Genomic DNA, 19,154 nt, shown 5'->3' with positions numbered 1-19,154 from the left:
GTAACCCCATTCACATGTTACCGTGACAAGAGTAACCTCATTCACATGTTACCGTGACACGTGTAACCCCATTCACATGTTACCATTACACGTGTAACCCCATTCACATGTTACTGTTACACGTGTAACCCCATTCACATGTTACTGTTACTCGTGTAACCCAATTCACATGTTACACGTGTAACCCATTCACATGTTACTGTTACTCGTGTAACCCAATTCACATGTTACACGTGTAACCCCATTCACATGTTACTGTTACTCGTGTAACCCAATTCACATGTTACAAGTGTAACCCCATTCACATGTTACGGTTATTCATGTAACCCCATTCACATATTACAAGTGTGACCCCATTCACATGTTGCCGTGAAACGTGTAACCCCATTCACATGTTACTGTTACACGTGTAACCCCATTCACGTTACTGTTACACGTGTAACCCCATTCACATGTTACCGTGACACGTGTAACCCCATTCACATGTTACTGTTACACGTGTAACCCCATTCACATGTTACTGTTACACGTGTAACCCCATTCACGTTACTGTTACACGTGTAACGTCATTCACGTTACTGTTACACGTGTAACCCCATTCACATGTTACCGTGACACGTGTAACCCCATTCACATGTTACTGTTACACGTGTAACCCCATTCACATGTTACTGTTACACGTGTAACCCCATTCACGTTACTGTTACACGTGTAACCCCATTCACATGTTACCGTGACACGTGTAACCCCATTCACATGTTACTGTTACACGTGTAACCCCATTCACATGTTACTGTTACACGTGTAACCCCATTCACATGTAACTTTTACGTGACACATGTAACCCTTTCTGTGCTGGCGCTCTGCACACTGTCAGATACACTACGGCTGGATAAGTGCATTATCACGTTAGAAAGTAAAGGTTTATTGCAGCTTAAAACCAGAAAACAGACACTAACCCTATATTATTACTATTATTACTATTATTACTATTATTAATGTAGAAAAACGATTTGGATTTCCTCACGCTGCTGTTTAACCAACTGTAAAATCATCGAAAATAAAATACGACTTTCCGAGGCTATAAACACGTACAGATGGGATCAGACAGTCACTTACAGCAGGAGCTTCCCACAATGCTTTGCATTCACAGCAGCAAGGCATTGTGGGACGTGACTTTGGAAGCTCCCGCAGTGAGTGACAGCGATAACCCCCTATACTGCCTGCACACACTGAGGGGCTGTTTGGGGGATTACTAAGCGTGTGTCCCACGAGCTCGGGACACTACATACTGCCTGGGATCGGTCACCGTTTGTTAGCGGTAGTCTGATGAGTCGGCGATGAGATTTCTTATTAGGACTGATATTTTCTAGCTGGGGGGGGGGCAGTGTAATAAAGGTCGGGACGGGGCACAGTGTAATAAAGGTCGGGACGGGGGACAGTGTAATAAAGGTCGGGACGGGGGACAGTGTAATAAAGGTCGGGACGGGGCACAGTGTAATAAAGGTCGGGACGGGGGACAGTGTAATAAAGGTCGGGACGGGGGGCAGTGTAATAAAGGTCGGGACGGGGCACAGTGTAATAAAGGTCGAGACGGGGGGCAGTGTAATAAAGGTCGGGACGGGGCACAGTGTAATAAAGGTCGGGACGGGGCACAGTGTAATAAAGGTCGGGACGGGGGACAGTGTAATAAAGGTCGGGACGGGGGCCAGTGTAATAAAGGTCGGGACGGGGGACAGAGTTAATAAAGGTCGGGACGGGGGACAGTGTAATAAAGGTCGGGACAGGGCACAGTGTAATAAAGGTCAGGACGGGGCACAGTGTAATAAAGGTCGGGACGGGGGACAGTGTAATAAAGGTCGGGACGGGGGACAGTGTAATAAAGGTCGGGACGGGGCACAGTGTAATAAAGGTCGGGACGGGGGACAGTGTAATAAAGGTCGGGACGGGGGACAGTGTAATAAAGGTCGGGACGGGGGACAGTGTAATAAAGGTCGGGACGGGGGACAGTGTAATAAAGGTCGGGACGGGGCACAGTGTAATAAAGGTCGGGACGGGGACAGTGTAATAAAGGTCGGGACGGAGGACAGTGTAATAAAGGTCGGGACGGGGCACAGTGTAATAAAGGTCGGGACGGGGCACAGTGTAATAAAGGTCGGGACGGGGACAGTGTAATAAAGGTCGGGACGGGGGACAGTGTAATAAAGGTCGGGACGGGGCACAGTGTAATAAAGGTCGGGACGGGGACAGTGTAATAAAGGTCGGGACGGGGGACAGTGTAATAAAGGTCGGGACGGGGGACAGTGTAATAAAGGTCGGGACGGGGGACGGTGTAATAAAGGTCGGGACGGGAGACGGTGTAATAAAGGTCGGGACGGGAGACGGTGTAATAAAGGTCGGGACGGGAGACGGTGTAATAAAGGTCGGGACGGGGCACGGTGTAATAAAGGTCGGGACGGGGCACAGTGTAATAAAGGTCGGGACGGGGGACAGTGTAATAAAGGTCGGGACGGGGCACAGTGTAATAAAGGTCGGGACGGGGGACAGTGTAATAAAGGACGGGACGGGGCACAGTGTAATAAAGGTCGGGACGGGGCACAGTGTAATAAAGGTCGGGACGGGGCACAGTGTAATAAAGGTCGGGACGGGGGACAGAGTTAATAAAGGTCGGGACGGGGGACAGTGTAATAAAGGTCGGGACGGGGGACAGTGTAATAAAGGTCGGGACGGGGCACAGTGTAATAAAGATCGGGACGGGGGACAGTGTAATAAAGGTCGGGATGGGGGACAGAGTTAATAAAGGTCGGGACGGGGGACAGTGTAATAAAGGTCGGGACGGGGCACAGTGTAATAAAGGTCGGGACGGGGGACAGTGTAATAAAGGTCGGGACGGGGCACAGTGTAATAAAGGTCGGGACGGGGGACAGTATAATAAAGGTCGGGACGGGGCACAGTGTAATAAAGGTCGGGACGGGGGACAGTGTAATAAAGGTCGGGATGGGGCACAGTGTAATAAAGGTCGGGACAGGGCACAGTGTAATAAAGGTCGGGACGGGGGACAGTGTAATAAAAGTCGGGACGGGGGACAGAGTTAATAAAGGTCGGGACGGGGGACAGTGTAATAAAGGTCGGGACGGGGCACAGTGTAATAAAGGTCGGGACGGGGCACAGTGTAATAAAGGTCGGGACGGGGGACAGTGTAATAAAGGTCGGGACGGGGGACAGTGTTATAAAGGTCGGGACGGGGGACAGTGTAATAAAGGTCGGGACGGGGCACAGTGTAATAAAGGTCGGGACGGGGGACAGTGTAATAAAGGTCGGGACGGGGGACAGTGTAATAAAGTTCGGGACGGGGGACAGTGTAATAAAGGTCGGGACGGGGCACAGTGTAATAAAGGTCGGGACGGGGCACAGTGTAATAAAGGTCGGGACGGGGGACAGTGTAATAAAGGTCGGGACGGGGGACAGTGTAATAAAGGTCGGGACGGGGGACAGTGTAATAAAGGTCGGGACGGGGGACAGTGTAATAAAGGTCGGGACGGGGCACAGTGTAATAAAGGTCGGGACGGGGGACAGTGTAATAAAGGTCGGGACTGGGCACAGTGTAATAAAGGTCGGGACGGGGCACAGTGTAATAAAGGTCGGGACGGGGGACAGTGTAATAAAGGTCGGGACGGGGGACAGTGTAATAAAGGTCGGGACGGGGCACAGTGTAATAAAGGTCGGGACGGGGCACAGTGTAATAAAGGTCGGGGCGGGGGACAGTGTAATAAAGATCGGGACGGGGGACAGTGTAATAAAGGTCGGGACGGGGGACAGTGTAATAAAGGTCGGGACGGGGCACAGTGTAATAAAGGTCGGGACGGGGCACAGTGTAATAAAGTTCGGGACGGGGCACAGTGTAATAAAGGTCGGGACGGGGCACAGTGTAATAAAGGTCGGGACGGGGGACAGTGTTATAAAGGTCGGGACGGGGGACAGTGTAATAAAGGTCGGGACGGGGGACAGTGTAATAAAGGTCGGGACGGGGGACAGTGTAATAAAGGTCGGGACGGGGGACAGTGTAATAAAGATAGGGACGGGGCACAGTGTAATAAAGGTCGGGACGGGGCACAGTGTAATAAAGGTCGGGACGGGGGACGGTGTAATAAAGGTCGGGACGGGGACAGTGTAATAAAGGTCGGGACGGGGCACAGTGTAATAAAGGTCGGGACGGGGGACAGTGTAATAAAGGTCGGGACGGGGCACAGTGTAATAAAGGTCGGGACGGGGCACAGTGTAATAAAGGTCGGGACGGGGGACAGTGTAATAAAGGTCGGGACGGGGGACAGTGTAATAAAGGTCGGGACGGGGGACAGTGTAATAAAGGTCGGGACGGGGGACAGTGTAATAAAGGTCGGGACGGGGCACAGTGTAATAAAGATAGGGACGGGGCACAGTGTAATAAAGGTCGGGACGGGGCACAGTGTAATAAAGGTCGGGACGGGGGACAGTGTAATAAAGGTCGGGACGGGGGACAGTGTAATAAAGTTCGGGACGGGGGACAGTGTAATAAAGGTCGGGACGGGGCACAGTGTAATAAAGGTCGGGACGGGGGACAGTGTAATAAAGGTCGGGACTGGGCACAGTGTAATAAAGGTCGGGACGGGGGACAGTGTAATAAAGGTCGGGACGGGGCACAGTGTAATAAAGGTCGGGACGGGGCACAGTGTAATAAAGGTCGGGACGGGGGACAGTGTAATAAAGGTCGGGACGGGGCACAGTGTAATAAAGGTCGGGGCGGGGGACAGTGTAATAAAGATCGGGACGGGGGACAGTGTAATAAAGGTCGGGACGGGGGACAGTGTAATAAAGGTCGGGACGGGGCACAGTGTAATAAAGGTCGGGACGGGGCACAGTGTAATAAAGGTCGGGACGGGGCACAGTGTAATAAAAGTCGGGACGGGGCACAGTGTAATAAAGGTCGGGACGGGGGACAGTGTAATAAAGGTCGGGACGGGGCACAGTGTAATAAAGGTCGGGACGGGGCACAGTGTAATAAAGGTCGGGACGGGGGACAGTGTTATAAAGGTCGGGACGGGGCACAGTGTAATAAAGGTCGGGACGGGGGACAGTGCTGCAGGGGGAGGCAGAACAAGCCGAGGTGAAAGGGCAGCATGAGAATTACTGAGGGGGTCAGTGGTTGGCTGGTGTTGGGGGTGTGAGAGAAGAAGCCATATACAGGGGCAAGAAAACGTTGGTGAACCCCAAAGATAATGACGGAAATTATATGATAACCGTCTTGAATCAAAACCAGTCTTTTCTTAAGTATCCAATAGGGTTTATTTATATTAACCAATTCCATGGAAGTAACATCCAGGGATCGGCAGGTCCCTCTCGCTTTGGCTAATGTGAGTTTTCATGGCTCAACTATCACAAAAAGACTGAACAAGAATGGTGCTCCTGGAAGGATCGCCAGGAGGAAACACTGCTCATAATACATCATTTCGTTTCAAAAGACATGGAATTGGTGAATATAAACCCAATTGGATATTTAAGAATATCATGGAAAATCTATGGTATTTCCGTAATTATCCTTGCGGTTCCCAAACTTTTTCCCGCCCCTGTGCGCTGTTATGTAGCTGACCCTCCCGCCCCAACCAATAGATGGTAACATAAGAATGGAATAAAGGACAATACAGGACCGGTAACGGTCAGAACCCTCCTCGTGTATTTATTAAAGTTTCTTAACTGTAAAACAGGCAAAACCAGCACTGACAAACAGCACCTGATTTATTGGAGATTTATATATATATATATATATATATATATATATATATATATATATATATATATAGATAGATAGATAGATAGATAGATAGATAGATAGATAGATAGATAGATAGAACAACATTACCATTCTCACGTCCGGTAAAGGAAAACAGCACTCAGATCAGTATAAGCAAAAAAGTCTGTATTAGGCATCAGTACAAAATGAACAGGTCGCCCCAACCGACGTTTCGGTTCCGGAGTGGAACCTTTCTTAAGGGGGGTGCACCCCCCGAAACGTCGGATTGAGTGACCTGTTCATTTTGTACTGATGCCTAATACAGACTTTTTTGCTTATACTGATCTGAGTGCAGTCTTCTGTTACCGGACGTGACAATGGTAATGTTGTTCTATTATCTTAATATATAAAATCGAAAGGTTAGTGCTAGATGCGGTGAATCTGATTGGTACTCAGCCTCTGGCCAATCAGATTGGTGGATCTATGACATCACCCAACTGCCACTCTCTTCCCCCTCGGCCACACACACACACACTCTCTCTCTCTCCTCTTCCCCCCCACCCCCCCATCACACTCACCCTCACGTGCACCGCCCTGCACCGGCTCCCGGACGGAGGGGAAGCGCGGCCCTCCTGCCCCAGCCGCCAACGCTCACTTCCCTCCCTCCCCGGTGCTCACTTCTCTCCCTCCCCACCGCTCACTTCCCTCCCTCCCCACCGCTCACTTCCCTCCCTCCCCACCGCGGGGACAGGCAGTGGGCAGGCAGCCTCCGGAAGGCCCCCCTCCCTCCTGCAGCTGCCTCTGGTAAGATGGCAGCGCCGAGTGGGCGGAAGCCTCCGGAAGGACCCCCTTCCTCCTGCAGCTGCCCCCGGTAAGATGGCGGCGCACAGCGGGCAGGCGGGGGGTGGTATTCAGTCAGGAGAGAGGGGGGGGGGAGTCAGTCAGGAGAGAGGGGGGGGGGGAGTCAGTCAGGAGAGAGGGGGGGGGAGTCAGGAGAGAGGGGGGGAGTCAGGAGAGAGGGTGGGGGAGAGAGTCAGGAGAGAGGGGGGGGAGTCAGTCAGGAGAGAGGGAGGGGAGTCAGGAGAGAGGGGGGGAGTCAGGAGAGAGGGTGGGGGAGAGGGTCAGGAGAGAGGGGGGGGAGAGAGGGAGTCAGGAGAGTGGGGGGGGAGAGGGAGTCAGGAGAGAGGGGGGGAGAGGGAGTCAGGAGAGGGGGGGGAGAGGGAGTCAGGAGAGGGGGGGGGAGAGAGGGAGTCAGGAGAGAGGGGGGAGAGAGGGAGTCAGGAGAGAGGGAGTCAGGAGAGAGGGGGAGAGAGGGAGTCAGGAGAGAGGGAGTCAGGAGAGAAGGGGGGGAAGGAGGGGAAGCATGAACAGCTGTGAAGAGGGGGGGAAGGGAGTTGAGAGGGAGGATGGGGGAGCCAGAACATTACATCAAGGGCAACGCCGGGTATAGCAGCTAGTTATTATTATTAGAGACTGGCACCTGTTGATGTTTTTTAGTACATTGAGTGCAAGCTGAAATTTGATTCTATATATATATATATATATATACAAACAAACACAGATTAACCCCATTATAGCGCGGTCCTCGGGGGTCACCCGCAACCACCGCGTTATAAACGGGGTCGCGGAAAAAAAAATGACCGCTAAAAAAAAATATATACATTTTTCAAAGTTTTTTTTTTTTGTGGTGGTACCGCGTCCGCCGGAGGGGGAAAGCTGAGAACTCTCCCAGCATTCCCAGACCCGGTGGGGCAGCGGCAACCGCACGCAGCACTTACCCGGCATCTGGCAGCTCTTCTCCCTGTCTCTGCTTCCTGCTTCCGTCTTGCGAGAGCAAGCTCTCTTAAAGAGACAGTGTGTCTCAGTGTGTGTGTGTGTGTATTTGACTGTGTGAGACTGTGTGTGTCAGTGTATGTGTGTCAGTGTGCTGTGAGTGTGTGTGTGTGTGTGTGTGTGTGCAGTGTGCTGTGAGTGTATGCAGTGTGCTGTGAGTGTATGCTGTGAGTGTGCTGTGTGTGCAGTGTGCTGTGAGTGTGTGCAGTGTGCTGTGAGTGTGTAGTGTGCTGTGTGTGCTGTGAGTGTGTGCAGTGTACTGTGAGTGTATGCAGTGTGCTGTGAGTGTGTGCAGTGTGCTGCGAATGTATGCAGTATGCAGTGTGCTGTGAGAGTGTGCAGTGTGTGCAGTGTATGTGCAAAAATAAATAAATATATATATTTTTTTTTTAATTCGGGGTCCACGCTCAAACCACGTTACAGCGGATCGCGCTATAACGGGGTTGAGCTGTATATACAGTATGACCTTCAGTCTGATTCTAAAACACTCACCTGTTCTGAGCCCTGGTACCTCATGTACGGTAACACAGCATGGTACACACACCTGCAGGGGAGGTTGTGTCCCTGTGTGGGTATCACTGTGCCATTGCTCACATATCCATATCCGACTTTATTTCTGATTTCAGCTTGCAGACCAGAACCTGCTCTTTTCAGGATTGCTTCTGAGATTTTCCCACAAGAAAGATCCAGAGAAGCATCGACGGAATTTACAATAACGTCAGTCTGTAAAGAGAAGAAACAGGATATTAGTACTGCGGTCACAGTGTGTACCCCACGGCACCCTAATCACACAACGCCGGGCACAGTGTGTACCCCACAGCACCCTAATCACACAACGCCTGGCACAGTGTGTATCCCACAGCACCCTAATCACACAACGCCGGGCACAGTGTGTACCCCACGGCACCCTAATCACACAACGCCTGGAACAGTGTGTACCCCACAGCACCCTAATCACACAACACCTGGAACAGTGTGTACCCCACAGCACCCTAATCACACAACGCCTGATACAGTGTGAATGCCATGGCACCCTAATCACACAATGCCTGGCACAGTGTGAATGCCACAGCACCCTAATCACACAACGCCTGGCACAGTGTGTATCCCACACCCACAGCACCCTAATCACACAACGCCTGGCACAGTGTGAATGCCACGGCACCCTAATCACACAATGCCTGGCACAGTGTGAATGCCACGGCACCCTAATCACACAACGCCTGGCACAGTGTGTACCCCACGGCACCCTAATCACACAATGCCTGGAACAGTGTGTATCCCACACCCACAGCACCCTAATCACACAACGCCTGGCACAGTGTGTACCCCACAGCACCCTAATCACACAACGCCTGGCACAGTGTGTACCCCACAGCACCCTAATCACACAACGCCTGGCACAGTGTGTACCCCACGGCACCCTAATCACACAACGCCTGGCACAGTGTGTACCCCACGGCACCCTAATCACACAGCGCCTGGTACAGTGTGTATCCCACAGCACCCTAATCACACAACGCCTGGCACAGTGTGTTTCCCACGGCACCCTAATCACACAGCGCCTGGCACAGTGTGTATCCCACAGCACCCTAATCACACAGCGCCTGGCACAGTGTGTACCCCACAGCACCCTAATCACACAACGCCTGGCACAGTGTGTATCCCACAGCACCCTAATCACACAATGCCTGGCATAGTGTGTACCCCACAGCACCCTAATCACACAATGCCTGGCACAGTGTGTATCCCACAGCACCCTAATCGCACAACGCCTGGCACAGTGTGTATCCCACACCCACAGTACCCTAATCACCCAACGCCTGGCACAGTGTGTATCCCACGGCACCCTAATCACACAACGCCTGGCACAGTGTGTATCCCACGGCACCCTAATCACACAACGCCTGGCACAGTGTGTACCCCACACCCACGGCACCCTAATCACACAACGCCTGGCACAGTGTGTATCCCACGGCACCCTAATCACACAACGCCTGGCAGAGTGTTTATCCCACACCCACGGCACCCTAATCACACAACGCATGGCACAGTGTGTATCCTACGGCCACCTAATCACACAACGCCTGGCACAGTGTGTACCCCACAGCACCCTAATCACAACGCCTGGCACAGTGTGTTTCCCACGGCACCCTAATCACACAATGCCTGGCACAGTGTGTTTCCCACGGCACCCTAATCACACAACGCCTGGCACAGTGTGTACCCCACAGCACCCTAATCACACAATGCCTGGCACAGTGTGTTTCCCACAGCACCCTAATCACACAACGCCTGGCACAGTGTGTTTCCCACGGCACCCTAATCACACAACGCCTGGCACAGTGTGTTTCCCACAGCACCCTAATCACACAATGCCTGGCACAGTGTGTTTCCCACAGCACCCTAATCACACAACGCCTGGCACAGTGTGTTTCCCACGGCACCCTAATCACACAACGCCTGGCACAGTGTGTTTCCCACAGCACCCTAATCACACAACGCCTGGCACAGTGTGTTTCCCACAGCACCCTAATCACACAGCGCCTGGCACAGTGTGTACCCCACAGCACCCTAATCACACAACGCCTGGCACAGTGTGTATCCCACAGCACCCTAATCACACAATGCCTGGCATAATGTGTACCCCACAGCACCCTAATCACACAATGCCTGGCACAGTGTGTATCCCACAGCACCCTAATCGCACAACGCCTGGCACAGTGTGTATCCCACACCCACAGTACCCTAATCACCCAACGCCTGGCACAGTGTGTATCCCACAGCACCCTAATCACACAATGCCTGGCATAGTGTGTACCCCACAGCACCCTAATCACACAATGCCTGGCACAGTGTGTATCCCACAGCACCCTAATCGCACAACGCCTGGCACAGTGTGTATCCCACACCCACAGTACCCTAATCACCCAACGCCTGGCACAGTGTGTATCCCACGGCACCCTAATCACACAACGCCTGGCACAGTGTGTATCCCACGGCACCCTAATCACACAACGCCTGGCACAGTGTGTACCCCACACCCACGGCACCCTAATCACACAACGCCTGGCACAGTGTGTATCCCACGGCACCCTAATCACACAACGCCTGGCAGAGTGTTTATCCCACACCCACGGCACCCTAATCACACAACGCATGGCACAGTGTGTATCCTACGGCCACCTAATCACACAACGCCTGGCACAGTGTGTACCCCACAGCACCCTAATCACAACGCCTGGCACAGTGTGTTTCCCACGGCACCCTAATCACACAATGCCTGGCACAGTGTGTTTCCCACGGCACCCTAATCACACAACGCCTGGCACAGTGTGTACCCCACAGCACCCTAATCACACAATGCCTGGCACAGTGTGTTTCCCACAGCACCCTAATCACACAACGCCTGGCACAGTGTGTTTCCCACGGCACCCTAATCACACAACGCCTGGCACAGTGTGTTTCCCACAGCACCCTAATCACACAATGCCTGGCACAGTGTGTTTCCCACAGCACCCTAATCACACAACGCCTGGCACAGTGTGTTTCCCACGGCACCCTAATCACACAACGCCTGGCACAGTGTGTTTCCCACAGCACCCTAATCACACAACGCCTGGCACAGTGTGTTTCCCACAGCACCCTAATCACACAGCGCCTGGCACAGTGTGTACCCCACAGCACCCTAATCACACAACGCCTGGCACAGTGTGTATCCCACAGCACCCTAATCACACAATGCCTGGCATAATGTGTACCCCACAGCACCCTAATCACACAATGCCTGGCACAGTGTGTATCCCACAGCACCCTAATCACACAACGCCTGGCACAGTGTATATCCCACACCCACGGCACCCTAATCACACAACGCATGGCACAGTGTGTATCCTACGGCCACCTAATCACACAACGCCTGGCACAGTGTGTATCCCACAGCACCATAATCACAACGCCTGGCACAGTGTGTTTCCCACGGCACCCTAATCACACAACGCCTGGCACAGTGTGTATCCCACGGCACCCTAATCACACAATGCCTGGCACAGTGTGTACCCCACAGCACCCTAATCACACAGCGCCTGGCACAGTGTGTACCCCACGGCAACCTAATCACACAACGCCTGGCACAGTGTGTACCCCACACCCACGGCACCCTAATCACACAACGCATGGCACAGTGTGTATCCTACGGCACCCTAATCACACAGCGCCTGGCACAGTGTGTACCCCACAGCACCCTAATCACACAACGCCTGGCACAGTGTGTACCCCACAGCACCATAATCACAACGCCTGGCACAGTGTGTTTCCCACAGCACCCTAATCACACAACGCCTGGCACAGTGTGTACCCCACGGCACCCTAATCACACAACGCCTGGCACAGTGTGTATCCCACGGCACCCTAATCACACAATGCCTGGCACAGTGTGTACCCCACAGCACCCTAATCACACAGCGCCTGGCACAGTGTGTACCCCACGGCAACCTAATCACACAACGCCTGGCACAGTGTGTACCCCACACCCACGGCACCCTAATCACACAACGCCTGGCACAGTGTGTATCCCACAGCACCCTAATCGCACAACGCCTGGCACAGTGTGTATCCCACATCCACAGCACCCTAATCACACCACGCCTGGCACAGTGTGTATCCCACAGCACCCTAATCACACAATGTCTGGCACAGTGTGTATCCCACAGCACCCTAATCACACAACGCCTGGCACAGTGTATATCCCACACCCATGGCACCCTAATCACACAACGCAATGCACAGTGTGTATCCTACGGCCACCTAATCACACAACGCCTGGCACAGTGTATATCCCACACCCACGGCACCCTAATCACACAACGCCTGGCACAGTGTGTATCCTACGGCCACCTAATCACACAACGCCTGGCACAGTGTGTATCCCACAGCACCCTAATCACACAGCGCCTGGCACAGTGTGTACCCCACAGCACCCTAATCACACAACGCCTGGCACAGTGTGTTTCCCACAGCACCCTAATCACACAACGCCTGGCACAGTGTGTATCCCACGGCACCCTAATCACACAACGCCTGGCACAGTGTGTATCCCACAGCACCATAATCACAACGCCTGGCACAGTGTGTTTCCCACTGCACCCTAATCACACAACGCCTGGCACAGTGTGTATCCCACGGCACCCTAATCACACAATGCCTGGCACAGTGTGTACCCCACGGCAACCTAATCACACAACGCCTGGCACAGTGTGTACCCCACACCCACGGCACCCTAATCACACAACGCATGGCACAGTGTGTATCCTACGGCCACCTAATCACACAACGCCTGGCACAGTGTGTACCCCACAGCACCATAATCACAACGCCTGGCACAGTGTGTTTCCCACGGCACCCTAATCACACAACGCCTGGCACAGTGTGTACCCCACGGCACCCTAATCACACAACGCCTGGCACAGTGTGTATCCCACGGCACCCTAATCACACAATGCCTGGCACAGTGTGTACCCCACAGCACCCTAATCACACAGCGCCTGGCACAGTGTGTACCCCACGGCAACCTAATCACACAACGCCTGGCACAGTGTGTACCCCACACCCACGGCACCCTAATCACACAATGCCTGGCACAGTGTGTACCCCACACCCACGGCACCCTAATCACACAATGCCTGGCACAGTGTGTACCCCACAGCACCCTAATCACACAGCGCCTGGCACAGTGTGTACCCCACGGCAACCTAATCACACAACGCCTGGCACAGTGTGTACCCCACACCCACGGCACCCTAATCACACAACGCCTGGCACAGTATGTATCCCACAGCACCCTAATCACACAACGCCTGGCACAGTGTGTATCCCACATCCACAGCACCCTAATCACACAACGCCTGGCACAGTGTGTATCCCACAGCACCCTAATCACACAATGCCTGGCACAGTGTGTATCCCACAGCACCCTAATCACACAACGCCTGGCACAGTGTATATCCCACACCCATGGCACCCTAATCACACAACGCATGGCACAGTGTGTATCCTACGGCCACCTAATCACACAACGCCTGGCACAGTGTGTATCCCACAGCACCCTAATCACACAGCGCCTGGCACAGTGTGTACCCCACAGCACCCTAATCACACAACGCCTGGCACCGTGTGTTTCCCAGAGCACCCTAATCACACAACGCCTGGCACAGTGTGTATCCCACGGCACCCTAATCACACAACGCCTGGCACAGTGTGTATCCCACAGCACCATAATCACAACGCCTGGCACAGTGTGTTTCCCACTGCACCCTAATCACACAACGCCTGGCACAGTGTGTATCCCACGGCACCCTAATCACACAATGCCTGGCACAGTGTGTACCCCACGGCAACCTAATCACACAATGCCTGGCACAGTGTGTACCCCACACCCACGGCACCCTAATCACACAACGCATGGCACAGTGTGTATCCTACGGCCACCTAATCACACAACGCCTGGCACAGTGTGTACCCCACAGCACCATAATCACAACGCCTGGCACAGTGTGTTTCCCACGGCACCCTAATCACACAACGCCTGGCACAGTGTGTACCCCACGGCACCCTAATCACACAACGCCTGGCACAGTGTGTATCCCACGGCACCCTAATCACACAATGCCTGGCACAGTGTGTACCCCACAGCACCCTAATCACACAGCGCCTGGCACAGTGTGTACCCCACGGCAACCTAATCACACAACGCCTGGCACAGTGTGTACCCCACACCCACGGCACCCTAATCACACAATGCCTGGCACAGTGTGTACCCCACACCCACGGCACCCTAATCACACAATGCCTGGCACAGTGTGTACCCCACAGCACCCTAATCACACAGCGCCTGGCACAGTGTGTACCCCACGGCAACCTAATCACACAACGCCTGGCACAGTGTGTACCCCACACCCACGGCACCCTAATCACACAACGCCTGGCACAGTATGTATCCCACAGCACCCTAATCACACAACGCCTGGCACAGTGTGTACCCCACGGCACCCTAATCACACAACGCCTGGCACAGTGTGTACCCCACGGCAACCTAATCACACAACGCCTGGCACAGTGTGTACCCCACACCCACGGCACCCTAATCACACAACGCCTGGCACAGCTCCTCTAATACTGCTTTACCCTTATTGTATCCTGTCTGAGCCGTCCCAGGCAGCACCTACTGTACAGAAATGTGTCACTAATGTGATCACAAGCAATCTGTATCCTGATACAGGTGGGTTCTAGCAGGCCGGGTTATCCAGAACACACACACAGGTTATCCAGAACACACACACACACACACAGAGACACATGTACAGGTTATCCAGAACACACACACACACACACACAGAGACACATGTACAGGTTATCCAGAACACACACCGCTTATCCAGAACACACACACAGGTTATCCAGAACACACACACACACACAGAGACACATGTACAGGTTATCCAGAACACACACACATAGAGACACATGTACAGGTTATCCAGAACACACACACATAGAGACACATGTACAGGTTATCCAGAACACACACACATAGAGACACATGTACAGGTTATCCAGAACACACACCGCTTATCCAGAACACACACAGACACATTTACAGGTAATCCAGAATCGGCACAGTTTATCCTGAACACACAGGTTGTCCAAAACGCACAGAAGGTCCCCTCCTGGGATTATTTGTAGTAATTAAGGTCCCCTCCTGGGATTATTTGAAGTAATTAAGGTCCCCTCCTGGGATTATTTGTAGTAATTAAGGTCCCCTCTGTAATTATTTGTAGTAATTTAGGTCCCCTCCTGGGATTATTTGTAGTAATTAAGATCCCCTCCTGGGATTATTTGCAGTAATTAAGGTCCCCTCTGGGATTATTTGTAGTATTTAAGGTCCCCTCCTGGGATTATTTGCAGTAATTAAGGTCCCCTCCGGGGATTATTTGTAGTAATTAAGGTCCCCTCCTGGGATTATTTGCAGTAATTAAGGTCCCCTCCTGGGATTATTTGCAGTAATTAAGGTCCCATCAGGGGATTATTTGTAGTAATTAAGGTCCCCTCCAGGGATTATTTGTAGTAATTAAGGTCCCCTCCTGGGATTAGTTGTAGTAATTAAGGTCCCCTCCTGGGATTATTTGTAGTAATTAAGGTCCCCTCCTGGGATTATTTGTAGTAATTAAGGTCCCCTCTGTGATTATTTGCAGTAATTAAGGTCCCCTCCTGGGATTATTTGTAGTAATTAAAGTCCCCTCCTGGGATTATTTGCAGTAATTAAGGTCCCCTCCTGGGATTATTTGCAGTAATTAAGGTCCCCTCCTGGGATTATTTGCAGTAATTAAGGTCCCCTCCTGGGATTATTTGCAGTAATTAAGGTCCCCTCCTGGGATTATTTGTAGTAATTAAGGTCCCCTCTGGGGATTATTTGTAGTAATTAAGTTACATAGTTACATAGTTACATAGTTACACAGTTACATAGTTACATAGTTACATAGTTACATAGTTACACAGTTACATAGTTACACAGTTACATAGTTACACAGTTACATAGTTACATAGTAGATGAGGTTGAAAAAAGACGTACGTCCATCAAGTTCAACCTATGCTAAATTTAGACAACAGATACTTTATCCTATATCTATACTTACTTATTGATCCAGAGGAAGGCAAACAAAAAACCCCATTAAGGGGAAAAATTAATTCCTTCCTGACTCCAAGAATTGGCAATCGGATTAATCCCTGGATCAACATCCTTCCCATGTATACTTATTTGGTATATCCCTGTATACCTTTCCCATCTAAATAGATGTCCAACCTTTTTTTGAACAAATCTATTGTATCTGCCATCACAGTCCCCATGGGTAATGAATTCCACATTGTAACTGCCCTTACTGTAAAGAACCCTTTCCTTTGTTGCTGGTGAAATTTCCTTTCCTCCAACCTTAAGGGATGGTCCCGAGTCCTTTGTACTGCCCGTGGGATGAATAGTTCTTTTGAAAGCTCTTTGTATTGTCCCTGAATATATTTGTATATAGTTATCATATCCCCTCTTAGACGCCTCTTTTCTAATGTAAATAAATCTAATTTAGCTAGCCTCTCCTCATAAGTTAGAATGTCCATCCCCTTTATTAATTTTGTGGCTCTTCTCAGCACTCTCTCTAGTTCCATAATGTATTTTCTTAGGATTGGTGCCCAAAATTGTACTCCATATTCAAGGTGTGGTCTTACTAATGCTTTGTAAAGGGGCATAATTATGTTTATTTCCCTTCCATCCATTGCCCGTTTGATGCAAGATAAGATCTTGTTTGCCTTTGCAGCTACTGCATGACATTGGGCACTATTGCTAAGCCTGCTGTCTACAAGTACTCCTAAATCCTTCTCCATCCAGGATTCCCCCAATGTATCCCCATTTAATTTGTAAGTCGCCTTTTTATTCTTGTGTCCCAAATGCATTACCTTACATTTATCTGTATTAAACCCCATTTGCCATTTACCTGCCCACGTTTCCAGTCTCTCCAAGTCCTTCTGGAGAGAAATTACATCCTGCTCTGATTCTATTACCTTACACATTTTAGTATCATCAGCAAAGATGGAGACTTTGCTCTCGATCCCAACCTCAAGGTCATTAATAAACAAGTTAAAAAGCAGGGGTCCCGGCGCATGCGCGACGGCATAGAGTATGGAAGTATAAGTTTCATGCTCCGTGTCCCGCTCGAGAAATCTTATACTATATTAGTGAAAGCACTGTATGTTTGCCTGCCTGGATGTCCGGTGTCCCTAGCGGCAATCTCATTGGTCCCTTGGGCCGCCCGCCCCCGCACACCTCTCATTGGCCTCACACACTCACACCACCCCCTTGGCCCGCCCCCCACACCTCTCATTGGCCTGAGGCGGAGAGACGGGCCAAAGGTCCAAAAAAAAACAAAAAAAAAAACACACACACACACACTCACACACACACACTGTCAGACTGTCACACACACGGGGGGGGGGGGTGTTACATACATTAGCGGGGCTCACAGTGTTAGCAGCACATCTCCCGCTCTCTTCCCCACCGGTCCCGGAGGCTCCGCCTCTCCCTGTTTCCCGCGCTTTCACCCCCCCCCTCCACGTGGGAGCTGCCGGACGGGTGAGTGAGCGGTCTTCACGTCCCCTCACCCCCCTTCACCTCCCCTCACTCACTTCCCCTCCACCCCCCCCGGCGCCGCTACAGTCAGCGGGGGAGCGGAGTGATCACCTCCCCTCACTCACTTCCCCTCCACCACCCCCCCGGCGCCGCTACAGTCAGCGGGGGAGCGGAGTGATCACCTCCCCTCACTCACTTCCCCTCCACCCCCACCCCCCCCGGCGCCGCTACACTCAGCGGGGGAGCGGAGTGATCACCTCCCCTCACTCACTTCCCCTCCACCCCCCCCCCCCCCCGGCGCCGCTACAGTCAGCGGGGGAGCGGAGTGATCACCTCCCCTCACTCACTTCCCCTCCACCCCCCCCGGCGCCGCTACACTCAGCGGGGGAGCGGAGTGATCACCTCCCCTCACTCACTTCCCCTCCACCCCCCCCGGCGCCGCTACACTCAGCGGGGGAGCGGAGTGATCACCTCCCCTCACTCACTTCCCCTCCACCCCCCCCCCTGGCGCCGCTACAGTCAGCGGGGGAGCGGCCACAACACGCTGCCTCCCGCCTCAGATCCACGTGGGAGCTGCCGGACGGGTGAGTGAGAGGCCTTCACCTCCCCTCACCCACCCCTCACTCCCTTCCACATCCCCTCCACCTCCCCTCCACCCCCCTCCACCTCCCCTCCACCTCCCCTCACCCACCCCTCACTACACTTCCCCTCCCTTCCACATCCCCTCCACCCCCCCTCCACCACCCCTCACTACACTTCCCCTCCACCTCCCCTCCACCCCCCCCTTCACCTCCCCTCCACCCCCCCTTAACCTCCCCTCCACCCCCCCCCTTAACCTCCCCTCCACCCCCCCCCCCCTTCACCTCCCCTCCACCCCCCCCCTTCACCTCCCCTTCACCCCCACCTTCACCCCCCTTCACTCCCCCTAACAATCTCCCACCACCTCCCCCCCTTCCCACCACCTCCCCCCTCTTCCCACCACCTCCCCCCTTCCCACCTTCCCACCACCTCCCCCCTCTTCCCACCACCCCCCCCCCCCTTTCCACCACCTCCCCCCCCTTCCCACCTTCCCACCCCCTTCCCACCACCTCCCCCCCTTCCCACCTCCCCCCCCTTCCCACCACCTCCCCCCCTTCCCACCACCTCCCCCACTTCCCACCACCTCCCCTCCCCCCTCCTCCCCCCTTCACCTCTCCCCCACCACCTCCCCTCACCCCTGCTTCACCTCCCCTCACCCCCCCTTCACCTCCCCTCCGCCCCCCCTTCACCTCCCCTCCGCCCCCCCTTCACCTCCACTCACCATCCCCCACCACCCCCCCTCACCTCCCCTCCGCCCCCCTTCACCTCCCCTCACCACCCCCACCACCCCTCCGACCTCACCTCCCC

General features: G+C 53.1%; 1 protein-coding gene across 4 annotated transcripts in view; it reads right to left on the bottom strand.

The window, feature by feature from the left end:
• Nucleotides 1-19,154, bottom strand: part of PARP9 (poly(ADP-ribose) polymerase family member 9) — an 88,432-nt gene that overhangs the window by 21,640 nt on the left and 47,638 nt on the right. For all 4 annotated transcript variants that reach the window (XM_075609925.1, XM_075609926.1, XM_075609923.1 and 1 more), the window contains exon 3: nucleotides 8,093-8,323. In XM_075609925.1, coding sequence (XP_075466040.1) covers nucleotides 8,093-8,323 — 231 coding nt within the window. The remainder of the gene's footprint in view (nucleotides 1-8,092; nucleotides 8,324-19,154) is intronic.

The sequence above is a fragment of the Ascaphus truei genome, chromosome 7, assembly GCF_040206685.1.
Source record: "Ascaphus truei isolate aAscTru1 chromosome 7, aAscTru1.hap1, whole genome shotgun sequence".
Taxonomy (NCBI): domain Eukaryota; kingdom Metazoa; phylum Chordata; class Amphibia; order Anura; family Ascaphidae; genus Ascaphus; species Ascaphus truei.
Note: the sequence above shows the minus strand (reverse complement) of the source record. Positions and strands in the feature narration are given on the sequence as shown.